General features: G+C 50.5%; 1 protein-coding gene across 4 annotated transcripts; it reads left to right on the top strand.

Moving 5' to 3' along the window:
- The first annotated feature begins 75 nt into the window (after positions 1 to 75).
- Positions 76 to 22590, top strand: LOC101063116 (regulator of G-protein signaling 6-like). Of its 4 annotated transcripts, none has more exons than XM_029832430.1 (17): positions 76 to 368; positions 2672 to 2767; positions 15248 to 15347; positions 15814 to 15864; positions 15959 to 16065; positions 16930 to 16981; positions 17248 to 17312; positions 18207 to 18283; positions 19174 to 19255; positions 19382 to 19456; positions 19732 to 19833; positions 19980 to 20152; positions 20248 to 20373; positions 20532 to 20718; positions 21059 to 21148; positions 22025 to 22081; positions 22287 to 22590. In XM_029832430.1, the coding sequence occupies exons 2-17, from the start codon at positions 2684 to 2686 to the stop codon at positions 22335 to 22337; spliced, it is 1479 nt and encodes a 492-aa protein (XP_029688290.1). In that variant the 5' UTR covers positions 76 to 368; positions 2672 to 2683; the 3' UTR covers positions 22338 to 22590. The 4 variants fall into 4 exon arrangements, with proteins under 4 accessions (XP_029688290.1, XP_029688278.1, XP_029688297.1 ...); XM_029832418.1 differs by having other exon boundaries at positions 22022 to 22081; XM_029832425.1 differs by lacking the exon at positions 76 to 368 and adding an exon at positions 674 to 1154 and having other exon boundaries at positions 22022 to 22081.
- Positions 22591 to 22688: the final 98 nt, after the last annotated feature.

Below are 22688 nucleotides of genomic sequence, written 5' to 3'. Positions count from 1 at the left end.
CTCCCCTTTTTTCCAACTTGAGCTCTCTCTCTCTCTCTCTCCCTCTCTCTCTGACACTCCTTCCATCGCTCTGACTACAGCACATGCAGACAGAGGGAGAGGGAGGATGAGCGAGGGGTACAAGTGAGGATCGAGCCAGGACTGCTGAAGAGAAGAAGAGGAGGAGGTGCGGGAGGCATAGAGGAATACTGCAGTGACCTACCAGCTTCTCTCTCTCTTTCTCTGCTTCACTGCTTTCATCTCCCAGTTTTCTTCATCCCCCTTCTCTCCTCCAGCGCCAATTACACTATGAACCTGTCTGCTGCTTGTTGCTAAGGGGGAGCCAACTGGGGGAGCAAAGTGGACCGGGCTGTATATTTCTTTCAAAGGTAATGAACTCCTATCGGTGTCACAGATGTTGCACTGCCCTCAGCTGTTCACTGTCACACGGTGCTGCTTCTGAGTGGATCTGGGTGTCAGCATGGCTCCGTGCACACTGACTTCAGTCGACTGATCATCGGTGACCTCTCCTCTCCTCTCCTCTCCTCTCCTCTCCTCTCCTCTCCTCTCCTCTCCTCTCCTCTCCTCTCCTCTCCTCTCCTCTCCGTGGCTCCGTCACGTCCCGTTTCGTCAACCCGTGCCGTCGTCGCAGACCTGAATCTGAGCCTCAGGTGCGCGCTGGACGGGCGCCAGGGTCCGAAGTCCATCACTTTGTTGCGAGATTTAATTTAACGCCTCGAATGGGCCCTCCGCGCGCGGTGATATGCACGCATCAGCGGCTAAATTGAGAGAAGTTGTTCCCTTGAATTACAGCTTCCTGTCCACAGGGGACCCATCGGCACAACATTGTTTTCTTGCGGCGGGAGCGGTGCCATCCATCCTGCCTCGTCTTCCTATGCGGCCCCTGAGGCGGACCCAAAGATTTGCTGTCTAATGTGCTCCGACTCTAAAAAAGAGCACAGAGTGCTGCACTCCGCGCTCCTGGTGGCGACGGCAAACAGCGAGGCGGGAGCAGATGATTACTTATTCACTCATGCACATCGCCGGGACCGTGATGCATTAACGTGTTCGGCTGTGGCGACGGAGCCACTTCGCACGTCAGCCGGTTGCGCGCTGCATTTCAGAGATTTCAATTTTCCCCTCCGTCTGGCAGAGCCATTATTGGTCCCGCACAGGTACAATTATATAACTCAAGTCTCTTGATGGTGCTCGGCAAGATTTTCAAATTGTATCTGCTTACATGTCCCCTCTGAATAGATAATCAGAGTTCTTTTCTACGTGAAAAAAAGCGGTCGCAGTGAATAGTGGCGCCCTGTGTGTGTGTGTTTTTTATGTTTAAAGGACCTGATATCATGAATGCATCCAGCTGTGTAATCCACCCCTGCACCCCTCCTTCATCCGCACGATTAACAGTGACAAAAGCTTTAACCCTTTTGGCAGAGGGTGGATAGAGCTCGCTGAAGCCCCGTGGTGAGCGTCGGTTATGGAAATCCTGAGTAAAGCAGAATTAATTCTCCGGTGAGAGCGAGAGGGGGGGGGCAGGCTGCGTGGACGTGGACCCTGAAGGCAGAGTCGGTGTCAGATCGATGCCCGTGGGGTCACCTGCAGCTAAAAACAAGAAACGTCCAGGATCACCCAGTCAGGGAAGGGGAGATGATTCATCTGCCTCAGAACCAGAGGGTTGTCTTCAGCCTAGATGTGCAAATTTCCTTCAAGGAGGAGAGATGGTGTAAAATGTGGGATTGTTACTAAGACAACCTTTTTCTCAGGCTGCATTCTGATGCAACACAGCAGTCAGAGTTTAACCGTCATGCATTTGCCGGTGGGATTAACCCTGCGATAGAGGTGTTTCAGTTTAGAAAAATGAGGTGATTTGTTCCAGAGGCCTTGAACATCAGTTGAATCCAGAGAATCTTCAGTCTTTAATTTGAACCAGGTTCCGGTGGGAAATTATATTTTTAAGGATATGTGGCGTAAACGATGCTGTTGTTGTCAGCATGTTCACAAGATATTTCAACTGTTTTTTTTAATATATATATGTGTGTGTGTGTTTGTGTGTGTGTGTGTATTTCATGTCTTAAGTTCAGTGATAACAAAAATCGCTAGGTTTTTAGCAGTTTCCCATCCATCCATCCCAGCTCTTGCAGCGGCAACAACTATACACACATTCACACCTAAGGTCAGTTTAGAGGTCAATTCAGACGTCCCACAAATTCATGTGTTAAACTGTGGGAGGAAGCCGGAGATCCCGGGGAGAACCCACACAGACACAGGAAGGACATGCAGCCTCCACACATGAAAGCTCCGGGGGGGGGGGGGGGGGGCGTTCTTGCTGTGAGGTGACAGAGCGCTGCAGATCATTTAGTGTTGCTTCCTGTTGCAGTTAAATCAGCTGGTTACATCCAATATTGTTAGCTTAACCGTGCTATCCATTTAGCCATTATTCCCACCACTGAGCCCAGTAATTCACTTTTACGCTCATTGCAACGAGGTTGGGTGTCATGTGACCTGAAAGCTTCACCCTGACAGATGCAAGGCGCTGCACAAGAAGCCGCTGAGGTTTTGGACTTTTTAAAATTGGACCATGCAGCTTTGTTAATACTCATCCTCCGGTCGATCTCCTATCTCTCCCCTCCTGTTGAGCGCTTTGTGACGTTCCGGTTCAACGCGGCCTGTGTTTTTTCTTCCACAGGAGCTCGTGAAAATGGCCGAAGGCTCCAGGGACCAGGGAAGTGTGAGCGCCACAGACCCAGAAGACGACTCCCCCAATATGATTGTCTACAGAAAGGTGAGTTTGACACTCTTGGTTTTCTATGCCAAGGGAAAACCAGGCGCAGGAGGGCAACGACCTGTGAGCGGGGTTCTGACAGCTCACTAGTCCATGTCAATGTCAGGAGCAGCCGGGAGCATCTTGAAACGAGCTCATCTGTGTCTCACTGTTTCCTACAACACAGTGCAACAAACTGCCATCGTCCAGGGTTCGGTTCATGAGAGTTCCTCCTAGTTTCAGAGGTAAAAGTAGAGTTTCGAACATGAAGGAAGCTCATTAGTCGGTTTATTTTTATGGAAGTAAGGGCCTGGAATTAGCCAGCCGGGCTGCTTTCCGTCCCTTAACGAGTAACACTGTTCGTTTTCTGACAGTACCGTGACAGCCTACTTTAAAAAAGCTTTTTGATCGGAATTTAATTTCTTCTTCCAGCGAGCCTGCGCTCTCGTGATTACGGAGAAAAGTGTCAGATTATTGCAGAACAGAGCTGGCAGATCCTGTCCCACTGTCTCCAGTCCGGGAAGCTCAGGTAAACACAGCAGCGCCTCATTTCGATTCCTCTGTGCCTGTCGTTGACTTGGAGGCTGGGAGCTGGAACAGGTGCCTTTAAACTTGATAATAAGCCCCTTCCTCCGGGCTGCAGCTCACCTGGAAAGCCCGTCAAGGTTCTCCTTTGTGCTGGGAAGCATGATAAATCTCTCCCAACACTGGGCGTAATGATGCTGCCAGGACTGTTTGCTATGAGCGCCGTCGCACGTCAGCTGTTGGCAGCTTAAGGGATCGTGGAAGTGCACCGTCAGCAACAACTGTCGCACCCACTGTAAATACTCAGCCCGTTAGTGTAGCGCCGGGCCTCCACAGTCTCTTGAATCTTGGCGAGGAAGGAGAATCAATGATCCAACCAGAACAATGACAGTCCTGACAGATATGTGCTTGGCGGTGGCGTCGTCTGTTCTCCGTGGCGTGATTTCAGTGAATATTCAGGACGCCCTGTCATCCTCCGTGTGTTCTCAGAAGCTGTCGTGCGCAGAAGGAACATACTGTATTTGCATCCACCTTCAGCAGAGCTGGATTATATAACGCCACGCGTGCCTGGGGGGGGGGGGGGGGGGGGCGACACATTTAAATGGCTAGTCCTTGCTTGTCAGGATGCTGCCTGGGGCGATGTGCATCACTTAATGTTCCAGTCATTCGCCGTGACAACAGCCAGATGATTCTGAGACCGACACGTGGTTTTCTGCCCTGATTTCGGGATTTGTAAGATTCGAGGGAGGTCTGAGAGGGCGGATGTCACACCAGTATTTATTGTCCTCTCCCTTCCTTTGGGAGCCATGGGTCTCAGAGAGGCCTGAACGGCAGAGAGGTCCCGGACGGCAGGGCGGGCGGGCGGGCGGCCCGGCGCCGCGTGAATGCGCTCCTCGCAGAGAGCCAGATGGCCGCCAATATGCTCTGCCGCCTGGGAAAACACTGGCAGATTCATCCTCAAAGCCACAGTGGCTGTCAGCTGGAAGACATCGCAGTCTTCGGCGTGCTGGTCCAAGAAGCCGAGCAAAGCTGGAAAGTCAGACCCACTTAATCTGCCCTGCAGCTTTTACACGGCTGTCACACGTGGAACCGAAACTCTGTAGTCGACCGCGTGGGCCGTGGACGTAATTAAACTCCTGAAAGGCTGAGTGGTCAGGCTGGGAGAAAACCCACTCTGTTCACGCTGTAGATGCCGCAGCACTCTATCATACCGCCCCCACCCACGTCAGCGTGGAAGGGAAGCAAGCTACACCACTACAGGACACCCTGTTGCTTTAAAAGCTAGCGGAGACATGTTGGCCCAGCAGAAGGCGGTTGAGCGTGCGGGAGCGTGCGTCTTTAACCACACTAAAAAGCACCTCACGTCCACATTAGTTGTAATTGTGTTTTTTTGAGGGGAGGGGCGATATGACAGCGGCTTCCCTCGTCGTCCCTTCACCCTTTAGGTTGGTGTGTTTGAGGGGTCACTAAATTGCTCCTGAAAATCTTGGCTGTCTTTCAGCTGTCACACTATCTTTGCTCCAAAGTGCCACTTGGGAACATGCTCGGTATATCTCCCCCTCCTTTCAAGGTAGGGGCACTTCTGGGGCGTGCACGGACCCTGCTAGCCGTTCCTGCACGCTCTTGACATACTACAGCTCAGCCGAACCCTCTGAATATCACCTCCGGAGCGGTGCGGACCCGCTCTCCGGGCCCTTGCTTTATCACGTATCACCGTTTTAACGCCGTCTCCGATTGCACAACGGGAAGCTTTATCTGACGCCCCAGCAAGGGCTGAACCACCGGGGTCACGCTGAAGCCCGTGCGCCTCTGTGCTAAGTGCCAGTGTGGGTTGCCTTCGGAGCTGGGTCAATAAGATGAAACAACAGAGGCAATGTAAAGTTCTATCTCTTATATAAGCCGCTCGCTGGCGGGAGCCGCTCCCGCTCGCCTCCCTTTTTCAGCAGAAGGGTGTAAATCCCAACATCCACTGAGCAGCAAATCATAATTGGCTGATAATTCACAGCGGTTAAGCAGCCTGTGCCTGTGTCGACAACATTATTCACTGCGTCCGCAGAGAATCGGTGTGACTGAAATAAAGGGCTTTTCTTCCGCCGGGAGAGTCCTCTGCGTGCCAGAGCCTTCTTCCCCATGTGCTGCCAGTGTGCTGCCAGTGTGCGCTTAAAGGAGTCACATTTATTAAGAGTCAGTGTTTCTGCTCTTCAGACTGAGCCTAAACCTTAAAGCTACACGTGCACGCATGGAAGGACTGTGAACGGGAAGCATCAAGGAGGGGGGTCTGCCTCCAACGTGTAAATGGCCTCCAATCCCACTTAAAGCATGCTGGGAGATGGAGGACACCTTAAAAGATGTCCACACACACACACACACACACGGAGAAGAACGTATTGAAATCCTGGACATATATGCGAGCAGTGAATGATGAAGAGGATCAGAAAGTAGATTTGAAACCACAGGCTCGATGTGCAACAGCATCAGCGCTACAGCCGTCGGTCGCTTGTTTTGGCGCCGATGACGTGGCCGGTCGCTGTTTTCACCGGGGCCGACTTTGACGTAGGCGTGTTAAAAGCTGCTGCTCCGCGGTGCCTGGCGGTGACGCACTGACAGGACGCGACAGCTGTGACTCAGTGGGCCCAGCGTAGCCCCGCGGTCATGAGGAACACGGAAGAACTGTAGGAATAAACAACACAGAAAAGGCAAACGATTGGGGCCCAGATTTTTAGCTTCATTTGTGTTTATAACTCTCAAATAAATGACTGAGCATTAACTGTTTTGGTAATCTGGTAAAATGCAGAAACACGGTCCACTTAATTAAATTCATGATCAGTCTGCCTGGATAAAAGCTGTTTGTAGCTGCTTTAAGGGAGCGTGCTCACTGCTTAGCATCGCAGGTTAGCCTGGCTTGCTAAAAACTATTATCGCCAAACTCCACAAGAACAGAGATGCACATATCTTTATATGAATGATAACTTAAGAACAGTCTTTAATGCACCTTCCCCTCCTCAGCTAGCTGCTCTTCAAAAATATCCATTGCTGTTCAGCCCTTTTGATATTTGAAAAGTGGAATAGGCCACGCCCACTTAAACTTTCTGACCAATCACATGGCAGTTTACAGAGAGCAAATTTCTCTGCTCATCATTGTAATGATAAACAATATAATTATAGAAATTATGATTATTAGTAGAAAATTCTTATTTTTGTCATAATTATAAGATAAAAAGTCACAATTATTACATAGAAAGTCATAATTGTGAGATAAATAAAAGTCATAAGGTCGAATATCTAAGACAGTACTTGACATGTGGAGCAGTGGAATAGAACGAGCCCTCAGTAGGTGGATGTTCCACTGTCATCTTGTAACCCTGCGTTTACAGTCGTCATTGAATTCACAATCCATATCTCATAATGGATAGCTTCAACTTAATAATGGTTAACGTTTTATCAACTTTTACTTTGATAACAATTGTGCCAGTTTTACATCACTGAGGTCTGAATGGGTCCTATGAAGGAATGAAGCATTCAAGGGCACCATCCAAGGCTGACGGTCCTAAAGAACCTGAACCTGTGACGGGGACTGGAAATGAGTGAAGGCTTCACAGGTCAGGCAGGAGAACTCAAGACGTTTTTCAGCGTATGTGACAGATTGACCACACGATCGCACCGCTCTGAGGGCCCAAACCGCCGCTCACCTCCACACACGGCTCACCGGTTTCTGAGGATTTGATCAGAGCAGCCAGTAATGAGGATCCTCTCGTTTGTCTGAATTTCTTTGCTTTTCCTTTTGGCATTAATATCGTCCTTCTCTTCCTCGTATGACAGCGAACTGCCTGTAAAGCTCCGGCGGAGCTAAGAGAACCTCTATCTGCCAACATTCCCATTTGCATTGTTTACAGATGCTTCTGATGGGCTGCTGGAGAGGCGTGATTTCCCATGAAAATAGGAAGTATGAGTCAGATGAGGAACGGCAGCGTCATTTGTGCACCGCTGAACCTCGTGTAATGACGGGGTATCTGTTGCTGGAGAGACGTGACTCTCTGGAAATTGTCTCCAGGTAGAGGCCAAAGCAGGCGATGAGTCACCCGTTTCCAAATGTTAATCACCGTGGCGATAGCCCGTCTGGCTGAGCAACACGTGTCGTTTGGCCTCACCGGCGGTGCATATGGACCAGTGCCCTGACACCATGACCGGTCCAGACCACCCAGGACGTCGTCCAACTGTTAGAAATTGATTAATGAGTCATTAGAGTCCAGGCAAACCCGCAGGATTTTCTAGTTTTTACCCTCTCAGCATGAAAATAATAGAAATGACGTCGTGGGAATTGTTCTTCTCAGTCCCATTACCACTCAGACTGCTGTGTCGATAACTCGTATAGGGGAGGTCAGGCCTAAGACCAATTTGTGATTAATGTTGTTAAATTGAGTGGAAAATGAAATTTCATTTTTGGAGTTCTACCTTGGTTTGGTTGCTTTAGCGTGGCTTCTGAAACAAAGCGTCGCCCACCTGTGTGTGAAGCCTTAATCAACCCCAAATTCCTCCTACACACACCCGATTAAATTAGGCTCTCCAGCACTGCCGGCTTTGAATCTGACACCAGCGTATTAGCTTCAAGAGGAAGATGCTCTCCATCAATGGAGGAGCTGTAGAAAAGAGACTGCTGTTGCTGATTGTTAGAATAGTTGAGGTTCAGGCTGCAGAGAGGAAGGACTGATGCTGCAGAACCACCGGAAGATTGCTTCCATGCCAAGGGGCACAGTGACCAGCAGGGGGCGCATATTCTGACAAAATAATGTAAATCAGTCCTTATAAACACTGGATGGATGGATGGATGGATGGATGGATGGATGGATGGATGGATGGATGGATGGATGGATGGATTTTCATGCTCCATATTTCATGCTCTGCTCTGACCAGCATCATCAGTCACCCTCGTGGTGCCTCCAGAGGCCACAGATCGGCTGCATGGCTCTAATGGGATCGTAATGGATCTCCTAGTTTTCATTTAGAAAGGACTGAAGTCACATCAGGACGGCTGATATTAAACCTCCAGCTTTCGATGAGTTCGGGGGACATTTTAATCATCAGGGTCGAGAAGTCGCGCCGGTAATGAGTAGATACAAAGATGTTTCTTATTGCTTCAGACCGTCTTGTAAGCCTCCTCGGGAAACATTGTTAGGTGATTAAGTCCATTTTTTAGGAAGGATCTGCTCAGATTTGAGGTCACGTCGTCTAATCCTCTCTTTTTGTGGAACAATGCTGTGAGATAATCATTTTCTTCAGCTAAAATATTACATTGTGTCTCCAGCTAGGACATTTTTGCAACAGGCCTGTTTCTATTCCCTCTAATAACTATATTTATTTAGAAATCTACTTACTCACAGCATGTCAGAATCCATCCGCTGTAATGTCATTACAGCAAAGAAGATTTCCAATGCATTTTGTTATGGTTTTTGATTCATGGGGTGGAACCAGAGAAGACGAAATGGTATCAAAAGAGCTGATTTTCAGATAGAGGGAGAAGCTAGTGGTACAGAAAGGGCCATTACTGCCTTTCTAGGAATCTCATTCAATAATTCAGAGCTGCGTGATGGTAAACTTTCAATTTCTGGCTTTATGGATGTGATAGCTGGTGCATTTTTGGCTCCTCTGATGGGAACGGATCAAAGATTTATGAGCGATTTGGGCGGCCCACTGGCGATGCATTACTGAGATGTTCTAATCAATCAGCGGTGAGTAAGCTTTGGACGTCACGAAGGCTTGAGACGCTCGTCTTTTCAGGTGTCCAGGTTATTTGGCTTCCTTCTCTCCTTGCTTGTTGGGGTTTTTTTGACCTGTGATGCCGTTAAAGGTGATTAGTCACCTCAGGCTTAAGGTGGTATAATTACACATCTGAGAGTCAGGAGAGCGGCGACACGGCGCCAAAGGCCGGTGCGGCTGGAACACCCTCTCTGGGCTCCAGTCAGGATGAGACATCCTCAGGGAATGGACACATCACAGGTGTGTGACACCACGGGACAGGATGTGATTTCCTCTCCGCGTGTCGGCCCCGACGGCTTAAATTACATTAGCTGTACCTGCGATTCAGATCTAACACCTTCTTTATTGCCAGCGGCGGATATCTGTCACCTGCACGGAACGGAGGGCTTTGTCCTAACACCTTGGCAGATTTTCAATGATTTTCCAGAAGCCCCTCGAAGACGCACACAAACCTGCCGAGGGTGGATCCCACTGGTGGAGCCGCTGTGATTTTCTAAAGACCAGAGTCTCCATTAGCCCTCGCTCTTCGCCCAACAGAGGTGGACCTTCTGGGGGGAAATTGACCTTTATTGATTGATTTTTCACTGTTTCTTAAAGGGTGTACTCAGAAGAGGAACCTTTAAAGGAAGAGCTAAGGTCTAAATATAACAAATAATTAGCCTAAACACAGCAGCTTGTGTTTGTGTGAGCCAAGTGTGTCTAATTTTATATTTGTGAAGTCCATGTCTTAAAAAGGATGTAAACCAGAGTGGAAATGATTAAGCTGAGCCGATAGAGTCTGACTAAAATGACAGATAATCCATCCATAAGACTTCCTCTAACCATCCTTCTATCATCCTCCTGTCCACAGGGAATAACTAGACCAGGTTAGCATTCCCATCCAATCTGCAGCAAAAACTGTCCGAGTGGCCTTTGTGTCATTTTGGAAGCGTTGAGAGGAGCTTCACAATCCACAGCAGCGCTGGGAAAACGCCGTCCACCCCCAGTGGCTGAGACAGGAAATCCATGCGTCTCGAGAGGTCGGGGCCCTCTCTTCCACGCCGATCACGCATAGGAACGCAACGGCGTACGCGCAATCTCCCCAGCGCGAGGGGAATTAGGAGCAGATGGCTTTACAGAGTGACGGCATTAACATAAATGAAAGGACATTCCTTTAAATCAGAGCTAAGCTGAGCTGATTAAGATGTGATGCATCATTTAGCTGTGAAGAGTCTGTACGCCCGCTGCAGCGGGTTAGGGCGCCGACTCACCGCTTCACTAATGACAGGCTAAAGAGCCATCTGTGTGTGTGTGTGTGTGTGTGTGTGCCGTGGCAGGATGGAGCTGAGCGCCAGAGCAGCCTCACACTTTTATTTCGTGTGTACTATCGAGCGCATTTTGCCGTAATTGCGTCAGATGCTGGTTGTGCTTTGCGGTCGGCCTATTAAACGTGTTTAATTAAGTATGGACGAGCCGGCGTCCTCCATCACGGCGCCCCGGCCTCTCCCAGGTCGGGGGTGTGAGTTGGCCTGTCCTCTCTCTTCTACTTTAACCTACTTACCCACTAGCCTGAAGGACTGACACCAGCAGTGTGTGTGTGTGTGTGTGTGTGTGTGTGTGTGTGTGTGTCAGCATCAGACAGATGGTCTCACGGTGACACCACCTCCAACAATTCCACAGATGCTATTAAATGATTCGACGGGGGGGGGGCAGAACAATCAAATAGTGGCTGGGAAACGTTTCAATCTTAGAAATTCAGTATCACATTGTTCCAACGGCCCCCAGGAGCCACCGAGCTCCCGTGTTGGCAGCAGACAGTCTGAGGGGCCCACGGGGGGATTCTGAAGCGCTGACGTTCCTGAAAATAGCTCCGCGTCATCCGCCGCCTCTCCTGCACTCCACCGTCGCACCAGCACTGGTTTCCAGTCTATCGCGGCTCGTTATTTCCGTCCCAGATAATTACAAACGCCACAGCGAGCGAGGACTCGACCCTCGACGCTCTCCAGCCAGTCAGGGCGCTCCCTCCATGAGTTAACTCCCGAAATGACATTTCCCCCTTAAAAAAAACCTGATTTATTTGGATCTCTGGAGGCAATAAAGCAATAAATAAACCCGACTGAATCCATTTCAGAGCCTCACAGCGAAATGATTTAGAAAAAAGTTCATTTCGCTGGGGAGCAAACGAGCCGGTCGCTGCCACTTGAAGACCTGCGCTTGAGAGGGGACTATCTTTACACGAGGACGGTGCACTCAAGCGCTTAGCAACCAGCGGGCGGCGTCTAACAACAGCGGTGACGTCCTCCTCCAGCCTCGTCGGCTGAGAGGTGACCTGGTGAGTCACCGCGGTCCTGGGGCGCTCCCCCAGTCATGGTGCGGCATCTCTTTTGATTAGCAGCAGCTTGTTAATTGCTCTTTGCCCCCTCCACTTGAAATGCTAATGCAACCACAGCGGCCTTCTGCCCGACCTGCCGAACTTTGGAGTGCGCGAGCGCCGCTCGCCGTCGACCCGGGAGGGTGAAAGTCCATCACTCGACCAACGGGGAGGAGGGAAAACGATCTCCCGGCAAGTTCAGAGACCTCTGGATCTCGCCGTGGCGAGCGGCGGGCTTGTGCAGCTAATCAGGCTGCAGATAATTAGGGCCCGGGACGCTCCGCTGCTGCCGGGCCTCTTTGTCTGGACAGAGCCTCTGTGGTGCTGCGGCCACTTCAACTAAAGAAACTGCTAATTCCTTGTGTATGATTAAATTATTCATGGGTCCACAGGGAGACGCCTGACTTCGGAACCGGAGCGAAAGGGCCACAGAGGCTTGTTTACGGCCTTGTTACAGTGGCTTCATCCATCAGAAGCAGCACAGCAAGCCGCGCTCAGCAATTCATTTAACCTCTGAATGCGCTCCCTTCCAGAATCCTGGTGATTAATTTTAGTGCTGTCGCAATCCGTCGTAATGAGCGATTACGGCGGATTGCGTTCGAAAGGCGACGGTAAAATTGGAAACGGCTTCAGTCGAGCGTAAAGGGCATTTTTAGCTTTAGCGAGCTGATGGGATATCTGTTGTTTTCAGCGCGGAGCAAAATAAATACCCGGCGGGATTCCCCGCAGAGGCTGCAGTTTGGAAAATAAATGGATGGATAAATGGGGAATGCGTCTCTTTCAGAGGACCGTCGGTCCCCGAGCCAACGTAGTACCCGAACGCATCACAGCTAGCAGTTTGATTTGTATCGCTAATGACAGAAATCTCCCACAGCCTTCAGGAACAAATCTACTTGCGCGCACGTGTTTATGGCAAAGACTCGGTTCCTCTGCGCATTTTGCCCCTTCCGTCCCATCATGACTTGGCATATGGGACAAGGGTGTCAGCGGGGGAAGGGGGGCTTTATTCTCACCTCATTCCCCAGGGCAGCTCCCACCAGCTGGAACTCACCTAATTATGCTGCCAACATGGCGCCAAGGTCACAACTCGGGTATATCACGACTGTAAATGCGTCCAACAGGTCCAGTTCTTTTTATGTCCCTCGTGCTCTGAGTCCAACGATGCCTGTTGACCTTGGGATGGGGCGGAGGGGAAGAGGACGAGGACAGGTCGACGGATGTCTCTGTTCAAATGTAGATTTTTGTTTAATCGGCTTGGAGGGGATCGTGGCTGTAGGCTCGTGTTACAGTATTGATCATTTAAATAATGAGCAGCCTTTTAAATGTCACCGTGGTATTTGAAACGTATTTAAAGGTGATCGCTCAGGACCCCCCCCGCCCCCAGCTGAAAGCAGAAGGGAACAGTGTGATATGATGGCAGGCTGTGCTGGAATAAACAGATAATCCCTTATTTCAAAATGCACTTGTGTTTAATTCTAGATTTGGCTTCAAGGGCATTTAAAAAAAATAAAATTATATATATATATCCTCGTCCGGCTCTCACTGTCATAGAATCGGGATTTGTTCTTCCTGCCACTTCCTGTTTGGGATATCTGGTGTGGTCCAGGACCTGTTGAGGACTGGGCCTATTTTGATTATTGGGAGAAGGGGGCACGGCGCTTCAACGAGACTCCCGTCGCAGCGCCCCCTCCCCAGGGTCAACACGCACCTTTGATGGTTATTTCTGTCACCGATGTTCACATTCAAGATGCTCTTTTCAAAACTGAAGCCCATAAAGTCCCAGGTAGGATATTGCAGAGCCCACAGAATGATCTTCACATTAACGTCGAGTGCTCCCCCCCCTTCCTGGCCGGCTGTAAATGATGAAGGTGGACAAACCCCACACACTCCGGCACGCAGGCTCACGTGCACATTCGAAGGTACCGCGAACGCGCAGTGGCGAGATACCCAAGTGTTCTCCTGATAATTATTTATAGAGCTCGGTGGTGAGGGAGCAAAGTGCTGTTATCTTACGCCAGCAGCAATTTCCAGCTCTCAGAAACCATCCGCCAAGCTGCAAACGCCATTAGCTGCTACATCCACAGATACGATGTGCATTTTCCGTAGCCGTGCCAAGTGCTTCTCGTCATGCTATAGGCAGATAATGAGTTCATTCTACAGAACGGTAGCTGGTCCCGGGTCCGTTATTACGTGAGAACAAAGCCAGACTTAATCCCTTCCGTGTTGTTGTGTCTCCGGGGGATTTGGAGTCCTCGGGAGTGGAATCCACGGGGCCGATTGTCCTCGGCTGTTTGGTTGGGATTGTTTGTTTTCAAAGGCGAGATGTTTGCAGGCTAATCTGCCGTGACCCCGATCGCTGCGAAGCCGTTTGTGCTCCTACGTGGGCGAGGGGCAGCCTGAAACGCTCCAGTTGTATTCAGATATAACCCAGATGCGTATTGTCGCTGTCTCATTTTTGTATGGTTTTACTAACATTCTCTATAGTGTGTGTTCAATAATTCATGCCAAGAGAGTGCGATTGGTAATCGTGCTGCCACACCGTCCCTGTCCTCCATCCACTCCTTTGTGCTCTTTTATTTAATCCAGATGTGTTTGTGGTTTTTAGGGGGCTTCTGTGTGAATCATCAATGTAATGGTTCAGCAGGGAGGATGAAGACTTTTCATTTGATTGTGATGATAGATGGATAAAGCACTTTCTGCAGGCTGTTCTATTTTCAGGTCCTTCCCCCCCTTAAATCTTGTTGTTTTGGCCCTTAGCGTGTTGCTAACATTCGCTGAGTTAGCTGTATGAGGTAAATCTACAGCAATCTTCAGACCTGGTTTAAATACAATACAGATTCCAAAAATGAAGGTCAAGAAGGTGATAAAGACTTGCAGAGAAGCTATGATGGAAGCATCTAGATTCATCCACTTTTGTAGCCTTGCTGTTTTTTGGAGATTAGCAATGATTTTATTGTTTTTTAGGTTGTAAAGGTCTTTCCTCATTGATCAGTAATAGTAATGAGCCAATTTACAGGCTTCAGAAACATAATTGAACAAAATTCCAAGACCCATATAGGAAGACAAAGGCACCACATTGCGCCAACTATGAAGACGCAGCATAAAGAGCAGCCACAGTAAATCTGGCCCCACAAAGAACTGCATAGCCATCCCAGCGACTCCACCGTAGCGGCTGTGCAGATTCAGGGTCTTTTTAATGTAACAGATTTCTTGTGATGCTCCAAAAACCTGGCTGCTCACATCAATGCACGGCCCGACCTGACTGCAAAGGTCCTTAAATGCATCGCAGAGGTGGAGTTCTGGGTGCTTATGTATCCTTGGTTGACCGTATGTGCGCCCCCACGCTCTGTGTCGGAGGCGGGGAATCCCTGTGACAGCCCGCGTCCATCAGCTTCTGCTAACATTCGAACGCTGCATGTGCACGGCGGGCGCTTCAGCTTTGGGGCAGCTGCGGCCGTCGATTTTTAATTTAAGTCGCATCCAATTAGACAGAACGGGAGTGGAGGGTTAAGGGTTAACAAACCAATTGGTTAACCGATAAATGATTATTACCTGCCGACACCTGGAGGCGCATTGTGTTGGATTTGGAGGTGCGAGATTAATTGTTTTCATTTACTTTGAACCCTCCTGACAACACCGTTGTTAGATTTTAGTGTTTTATTGAATTATCTCCCCCCGGGCAGTGTGGGGGGTGGGGGTGTGGGGGGGGTACCTTCATCCTGTCTGACACACAATGGCCTGACCAGTCTTTAATTTTTGATAAACTGGGAGTGAGAAAGGATTAATTACACTAATGTGTTTTACTGTGTGATTTTATTTGCCCGCCTTTGCGTGTGCCGCCATTCACACATTCGCCCTCTCCCCCGCCGCAGATCGAAGACATCGTGACGCGAATACAGGACGAAAAAGCCGGGGGCGTGTCCATACGGACCGTCAAAAGCTTCCTCTCCAAGATCCCCAGTGTGGTTTCAGGTTGGTGTCCATATGTGTTGCCATGTGGTGTGACGCCCCCCCCGGAGCCGCGCGGCGCGAGTGTGCACACACGTCAGAAGCAGCAGAGCAAAGATGACCTTTTTCGGCCTTATTTACATTGCATCTTCCGCGGCCGGAGGCCGATGGTGCGCAGCCACCGAGGAAACCGCCCGAGGTGTGACATTGCCCTTGTCACATGAAGGAAAAGCAGCTTTTCTCTCTCTCTTTGTCCTGCTGTGTGTATGCAGATGTGATTATGTAAAATTACCCAGTGGTCACGGCACCCTTGGGGCCGTGACCTCACCCTGAGTCCATTGTCCTGCGCCGTCCAGGAGTGGCCATCATGTTCTATTTAGACACTTCCTGAGTCACAAAGACCCCTGTGAAGCCCATCTGTGTTTGTGAATTGCAGCCTTTGTCCAAACTGTGACGCCACGTCTAACCCATGTGCTTCTCTGAAAACCAGGGGCAGACATTGTTCAGTGGCTGATGAGAAACCTCTCCATTGAGGATCCAGGTATGCCCAGCGAGCAGTAAGTACAATCCGGCTCAATTGAAGAGGGAAGCGGTTTGAAAATCGCCGCTCCGTCTCCTTTTTCTCGGTTCCTCAGCTGAAGCCATCCACCTGGGGAGTCTGGTGGCGGCCCACGGGTACATCTTCCCCATCTCCGACCACGTCCTGACCCTCAAAGATGATGGGACGCTCTATCGTTTTCAGGTACAGGTGTTCTGGCATGAGACGATGGTACGTTATCAGGAGGATTTTTCTATAGTGAAGCTAATTCCAACAATCCCGGCTAAGCTTATTAGCATGAAGGTCAACGCTGTACATCCCAACTGGGGGGAGGGGCCTCCTCATGGGAGGCGTGTTTTCCTGCAGCGGGAACTCAGATTGGTTCAAGCCGCTCAGGCCAACCTGCTGGCCCCTAATTCAGCCGTCCGGGAGGCCACGCCCCTGCTCCGCCCACTTTAATCTGCCTCTGAATGCATTCATCTTCACCGCCGCTGCTCAATATTTACAGCCACGATTGGGGCCGCGCACGGAGGGCAACATGTGTCACACTCGCTCATTCAGCAGCATCTAAAAATATTCCCTCCGATGTCGCTGTGATGCAACAACCCCGTGTCATCGGACGTGGGACCGGTCCACGTAGCACTTAGGGTGGGGCACGGGAAACGGCCTGGCGGCCCCGGATTGAATGAAAACTACGGAACCTTTTATTGGCGACACTCAAACGAGCATGTTCAGCGGTGAGGGATGGCAGCCCTGATGTATGCGTTACTCTCTCACTTCTAATTCTGCCCCCCATTAAGAATGCAAGGCTCCTTTATTTATAGACTAAGAGGAAACGTTGAATCTTTTGAGGGTGACAGTTAAATATGTATAGAGAGCAGAGCTGCCATCGCTCCGCAGAGAGCCTCCGGGATGTCAAGGATCCTCATCCAGCCCTGTCTCCTGACTTTTGCATGGGAGTGTGGGTAGGATGCAAATCCGTTCTTTACTGTAACAACCCCCCCTCCCTAGAGAAGAGTCCAAAGCCGATGGCACGACTGAATAAACAACATCTGTTTCTGTTTCCAGTCTCCGTATTTCTGGCCTTCAAACTGTTGGGAGCCTGAAAACACGGACTATGGTGAGTCACCTGCTGACTGTCCGGACCCCCGAGACCTCCCTGCTGACGGTAGATGATCTGCAGCTGACACCCAATGAGCATTGACCCATGTTCCAGACCCCCCCCCCCCCCTAATGAATCCTGTGGGGCTGGATTAGCCTCATATATGAAACAGTCCTTTAAATAGTCCCCCGGACCCTGATGCTTTAGTGGTTTATTTTAATTTCTGCAGAGCCAGACCACCTGTGTGACATCTGTTGACCTTTCTGTGTGTCCCCCCCCCACAGCTATTTACCTGTGCAAGCGCACCATGCAGAATAAGGCCAGGCTGGAGCTCGCCGACTATGAGGCGGTGAGTCTACTTGTCAGGAAGCGCTCGCCGCGATGACATTTCCTGCTTTCTATCACTTTGCTAAAAAACCTGTGAGTTCATCCTCTGGGCCGCTGGAAAGCCAAAATGCATCACCCCCCCCCCCCCTTCCCAGCAAAAAGCTCTTATCTAATTACAGACTTTCCTACTAGTCATAGTTCTTTCGAGCCGTCTGTAGAATACCGTCACTGAGTGAGCACAAAATGTAAACGCATGCAGCAGGTTTGCTTGGCATCAGCAGATCGATACAGCCTCCAAAGGGGGCATTAATGCAGCGATGATCCGTGGTTGTTACACAAAAGAACTGCACTCTAAAATACCCCGCCTGACTCCCTGAATCTATAGAGCTGCGCAATAAAATTCCTCCTTAACTCCCAGAATCCTGCTAAAGTGGTAACTGTAAAGAACAGCGCAGCCGTCCAGGGGCTCTTTACCTTACAAACACACGCTGATGATGCCTTTGTTTGGTGCACACCCCATCACCTGCTGCTAGCTTCCATGCTGAGATCCTGCTTACTCCAATGGCAGCCCACCAGCTCTGTTCTGCGCTCTTCATAGAACATTTTCCTGGGCCCTGTTATATAATCCTTATCAGAAATGGATCCTGCCGAACCCAAAACAGCCTGAGATTTCATTCACAACCTTTCCATGTACAAAAGGGGGGAAATCTCCCTTTTGTTTTTCAGAGTTCCAATTTGGAAGATTTATGCCAAAATAAGCTCAGCTAATGGAGGTTGTGAAAAGGTTAAAATAAATGCACCCACACTGTATCGGTGTCAGTAATCAAAGCTATCGGGCAACAGTTGATGGATAATGTAATCACCTACAGGCCTCGATTTAAGATAAGCTCCTCAGCTAATGCTGCTTCTTCCGCAGGAGAACCTGGCTCGGCTGCAGAGGGCTTTCGCCAGGAAGTGGGAATTCATCTTCATGCAGGCTGAGGCTCAAGTCAAGTGAGTGTGTGTGCCTGTCGGGTGAGGCAGAAAGGTTCTCTGGTGTGCTCGGTTCAAAGCTGCGGGGGCAAATATGAATGAAATCAGGTTTCTACCTTTATGTTCATGCATAAGCTTCGTGTTATTTCCCCGGGGTTTGTCACTCCAGTGATGGGTCAGTGCTCTTCCCATGAGCGAGGCCCAGTTTTCACGGCTAGTTGTGACTGGGGGGGGGGGTTCCTCTACAGAAATAAACACTCCCACGCTTTGGGCAGCGGCAGCCCAGTCTGTAGGGGACTGGAAGGTTCTCAGCTCAAGCCCCAGTGCAGACAAAACAAGGAAGTAGGGTGAGGTGCCAGGACACCTGAGAGCACCAGCAAGGTACCCAAATAGTCATGTAGGGCCCTGCAATGGAGCCCCCACTGCAATGAGCTGGAGACTCATTCAGGGGTGTACCTTGCCTTTGCCGATATGCAGCTGGGACAAGCTCCAGCACCCTCCCCGTGACCCCAAAAGGGATAAAGCAGCCAAGAATCTTCAATCTCTCGGTAAGGCTGCCCTCTAGTGGCCGCCAGGTGGCTGTACATCCGTAATATTTCATCATTCACGTCGCAGACATACTCTTTTCTCTAAATTATCAAGAAAACATTTTTTGGGGAATTGTGATCTTTTTCATGTGGAAGGTGAAGTAATATTTTTCCTCCCTCCTGCGGATTAAAGGACACCTGAACCAGGGTCGATCAGTAAATGTCAGCTATGTAAGTTGAGGTCAGTCCAGGCCTCGACTGCTGAGGCGAGCAGACAGGTTCCATGGCTGCTCTGCCCTCTTCGTCTGGAGTATTCCCATGTTTGTGTCCCATCCCTGATCTTTGCCAGACATGTTCTCTGTGCCTTCTTTCTGCTGATGGCAGGATCGACAGGAAGAAGGACAAAGCGGAGAGGAAGATCCTGGACAGCCAGGAGAGGGCATTCTGGGACGTCCATCGGCCGGTGGTGAGTGCAAAAGCAATACTGCTGAGCAGATGTGAGGAGAATCACTCTTGAATAAAGACCATCTGGACTAAGAATCTGAGCACCCTGTCGTCCCCCCCCCCCCCCCCCCCCCCACCCACCCTACAGCCAGGCTGTGTCAACACAACAGAGATGGACATCCGCAAGTGCCGAAGAGAGAAGAACCCCCACAGGGTGAAAAAGGTGAGGTATAGACACCAATTGTCTACATTTTTCTTGTTTGATCATTGGACATTTTTTTCAAGCGGACCTGACTTTCAAAACGTCCCAGTCATTTCGATTTTACTTGGTCCTCTTGTGGTTAGCCTCACGACAGTCCATCCTAGTTCTTATTTAGCCCCCCCCAAAACCTCCTTCCTACATCCATGATTCCACAAATGGTCCTTCTATTACTCCACATCCATCAAAACTGTAATTTTAGTCTGGTTTTATGAAAAAACTTCTCCTCTTGTCTCCAGTCGGTTTACGGAGTCCCAGACGATGGCCAGAGTCAGCCCAGTCCTCTCCACATCAGCTCCCAGCCAATCAGGAAGCCCACCAAAGAGGACGTTCAGAAGGAGGTAAGTCACAGCGTGACAGTCACCCTCTCCCCCACCCGTAGGTCATTACCACCAGCCGGCCTCGGCCATCCATCATGGCGACGGTTGGGGACGCAGACTGATGAGCTGCTCCCTTATTTAGCGTCCTCATTACTCTTCCTCCCCAGATTACTTTCTTGAACATCCAATTGGACAGACACTGTATGAAGGTCTCCAAAGTGGCCGACAGCCTGATGAGCTACACCGAGCAGTTTATGGAATACGACCCCTTCGTGTCAGCCACAGAGCCCTCCAACCCTTGGATCAGTGATGACACCTCCTTCTGGGACATGGAGGCAAGGTGAGGCCCTTGGCCCTAGGTGGAGGGAGAACTAAACCCGATATAAACAACTGGCCTCATCCTATTTTACATTTTCCACCTGTTCCTTGGAGCAGCCGTGAGCCCAGCCAGCATCGCGTGAAGAGATGGGGCTTCTCTCTGGAGGAGGCGCTAAAGGATCCGGTGGGACGAGACCAGTTCCTGAAGTTCCTGGAGTCAGAGTTCAGCTCAGAGAACCTACGGTGAGGCCTGATGATGATTGTTTTGGTTTTCTCACACGAAAGAGACAGATAATAGAACGACAATACCTGTTCGGATGTTGATAACGGTCACATAGCGTAGCTGCTAATGGCTGAAATGCTACGCTATCTACATCATTGGCCAATCCCTGCTGTTGCAGGTTCTGGTTAGCGGTGCAGGATCTGAAGCGGCGGCCGCTACAAGACGTGGCATCCAGGGCGCAGGAGATCTGGCAGGAGTTTCTGGCCGAGGGAGCTCCCAGCCCCATCAACCTGGACTCCCACAGCTACGAGCGCACCAGCCAGAACCTCAAAGACCCCGGAAGATACAGTTACGAGGACGCTCAGGTGGGCTGGCTCTCTCTCAGAGGTCCTCTCACTGGTCTCCTCATGCACGTCTGCGTACAACCCTCACAAACGCTGAACCCCATCACCTCGTCCATTTCCCTCAAACACAAAAGGAAAGAGAGGAGGGGGGAAGAATGGACGAGTGTGTTTGCGCCAGGGCTTAATGAGGCGGCAGATTTCATGAATGGACGGGTTCACTACAGTTTCTGGTGACACGCAGAGCTTCACGTCACATGTCGCCGCCGCATGCTCCGAAGCCCGCATCACGAGAATAGCCGGGCTTGTTTCACGGACGCTAACGAATCCCTCGGTCGCTCTCACTCGCCTCTGTCTGTTGCAGGAGCACATCTTCAAGCTAATGAAAAGTGACAGCTATGCACGCTTTCTGCGATCCAACATCTACCAAGACCTCCTGTTAGCCAGGAAGAAGGTGAGCCGCACCACGGCGACCCCAGCGACACCACTCTCTCATGTCGTGGGTTCTTTTTGGGGTTTTTTTCTTTTTATTTGACATTCAACTTCATATCTGTAACATTAATTCATTTTGTTGGGTTATTTTGTTGGATATTTTCATACAACTGCAAAGACATCTGCTTCTGGAGGAAATGTTGCACATATATAACACTCATACACCAGTTTTTGGCATTCTAGATTAGACGTTTTGGTGTGTGTGTGTGTGTGTGTGCGTGCGTGTGAGAGATTTTATACTGGAAATACATGCAGATGTATCCATTTTGTTCCTCGCCAGCCACCGTAGGTTCTCGGACACACTAGTTCTCTCAAATGCTTCAAAATAGAAAATATTATGCTGCAAAGGGCCGTTTTGGATGAGAGAAAGATTTTTGCACTTCATTCCTCAGAAATTCTAAACACTTGCACAATTCACCTCACAGGAACCACTTAAAAGTAATCTGATTACAATTACGAGACCGTTTAAAGCTGACAACAGGGACAAAGCTCTGAAAGCAAAAGGAAGCAACAGCTTCATTTAGGAAGGGCGTTCATTTGCGCGGCTCTGTAGGTAAGAGGGGCACGTTTTAGGCGCGTGCTCGTGTAACCCGGAGCGTCACCAGTCACAGCTAACGCCGGCCTCTCTGCTTCCTCCACCGGACTCTCACTAAACCCCTCGTCGTCACCTCGTCTCCCTCTGGCTCTCATTTCTGCAATGCCTGGCGCCCCCTCTTTATTTCCTTCTGCTCACTAACCACATCACCGCCCCCCCTCCCCCACCCCGACTCCTCGTCAACACCCCGTACCTGACCCAAACACTCACCCTGCTTCCCCCCCTCCCCTCCCAACACAGCAGCCAGCAGACACTGAGCAAGGCCGCCGCACCTCCTTGGAGAAGTTCACCCGCAGCGTGGTAAGTCATCCAAAGCTGGGGGCTGTTCATATCACAAACCACACTGGCTGCCTCACAATCAGCGGCTTTCTGCAGTTATAACCATGTCTGATCTGTAGTCCGCTGTTGATTTGTGACACGTAGGAGCCGCACGAGCGATTGTTTCAGCTGAGCTGCTTGGGTGCGTTTCGCCTCAGTGTTTTTGGTTTAATGGACCTTTTTTCAGGGGAAGTCGCTGACAGGGAAGCGCCTGACGGGCCTGATGCAGTCGTCCTGACGACGTCCGCCCTGCAGGGGCGCAGACGGGTCCCGCCCGGGAGACGACCGCCGCACGGGGGCCGGCGCAGCGGCGCAGGCAGCGGAGCTGAGCTGGACACGGATCCTGCGGAGGGTGTCACACGCAGTGCCGGTGGTCCGGCGTTGGGCCTGCGAGCAGAACCCGAGGGGCAGGATAACTGGGACCCCAGCAGACACAACACATGACATCAAGGAGACGGCACGAAGGCGCCCGGAGACGGTCGAGGGGCGAAGGCGCCCGGAGACGGTCGAGGGGCGAAGGCGCCCGGAGACGGTCGAGGGGCGAAGGCGCCAGCGGTTTACGCTGTTTCCACCTGGTCTCATGGCAGAA

Source organism: Takifugu rubripes, chromosome 2 (assembly GCF_901000725.2).
Source record: "Takifugu rubripes chromosome 2, fTakRub1.2, whole genome shotgun sequence".
In the NCBI taxonomy this organism is placed as follows: domain Eukaryota; kingdom Metazoa; phylum Chordata; class Actinopteri; order Tetraodontiformes; family Tetraodontidae; genus Takifugu; species Takifugu rubripes.
This window is presented reverse-complemented; position numbering and strand designations above follow the sequence as displayed.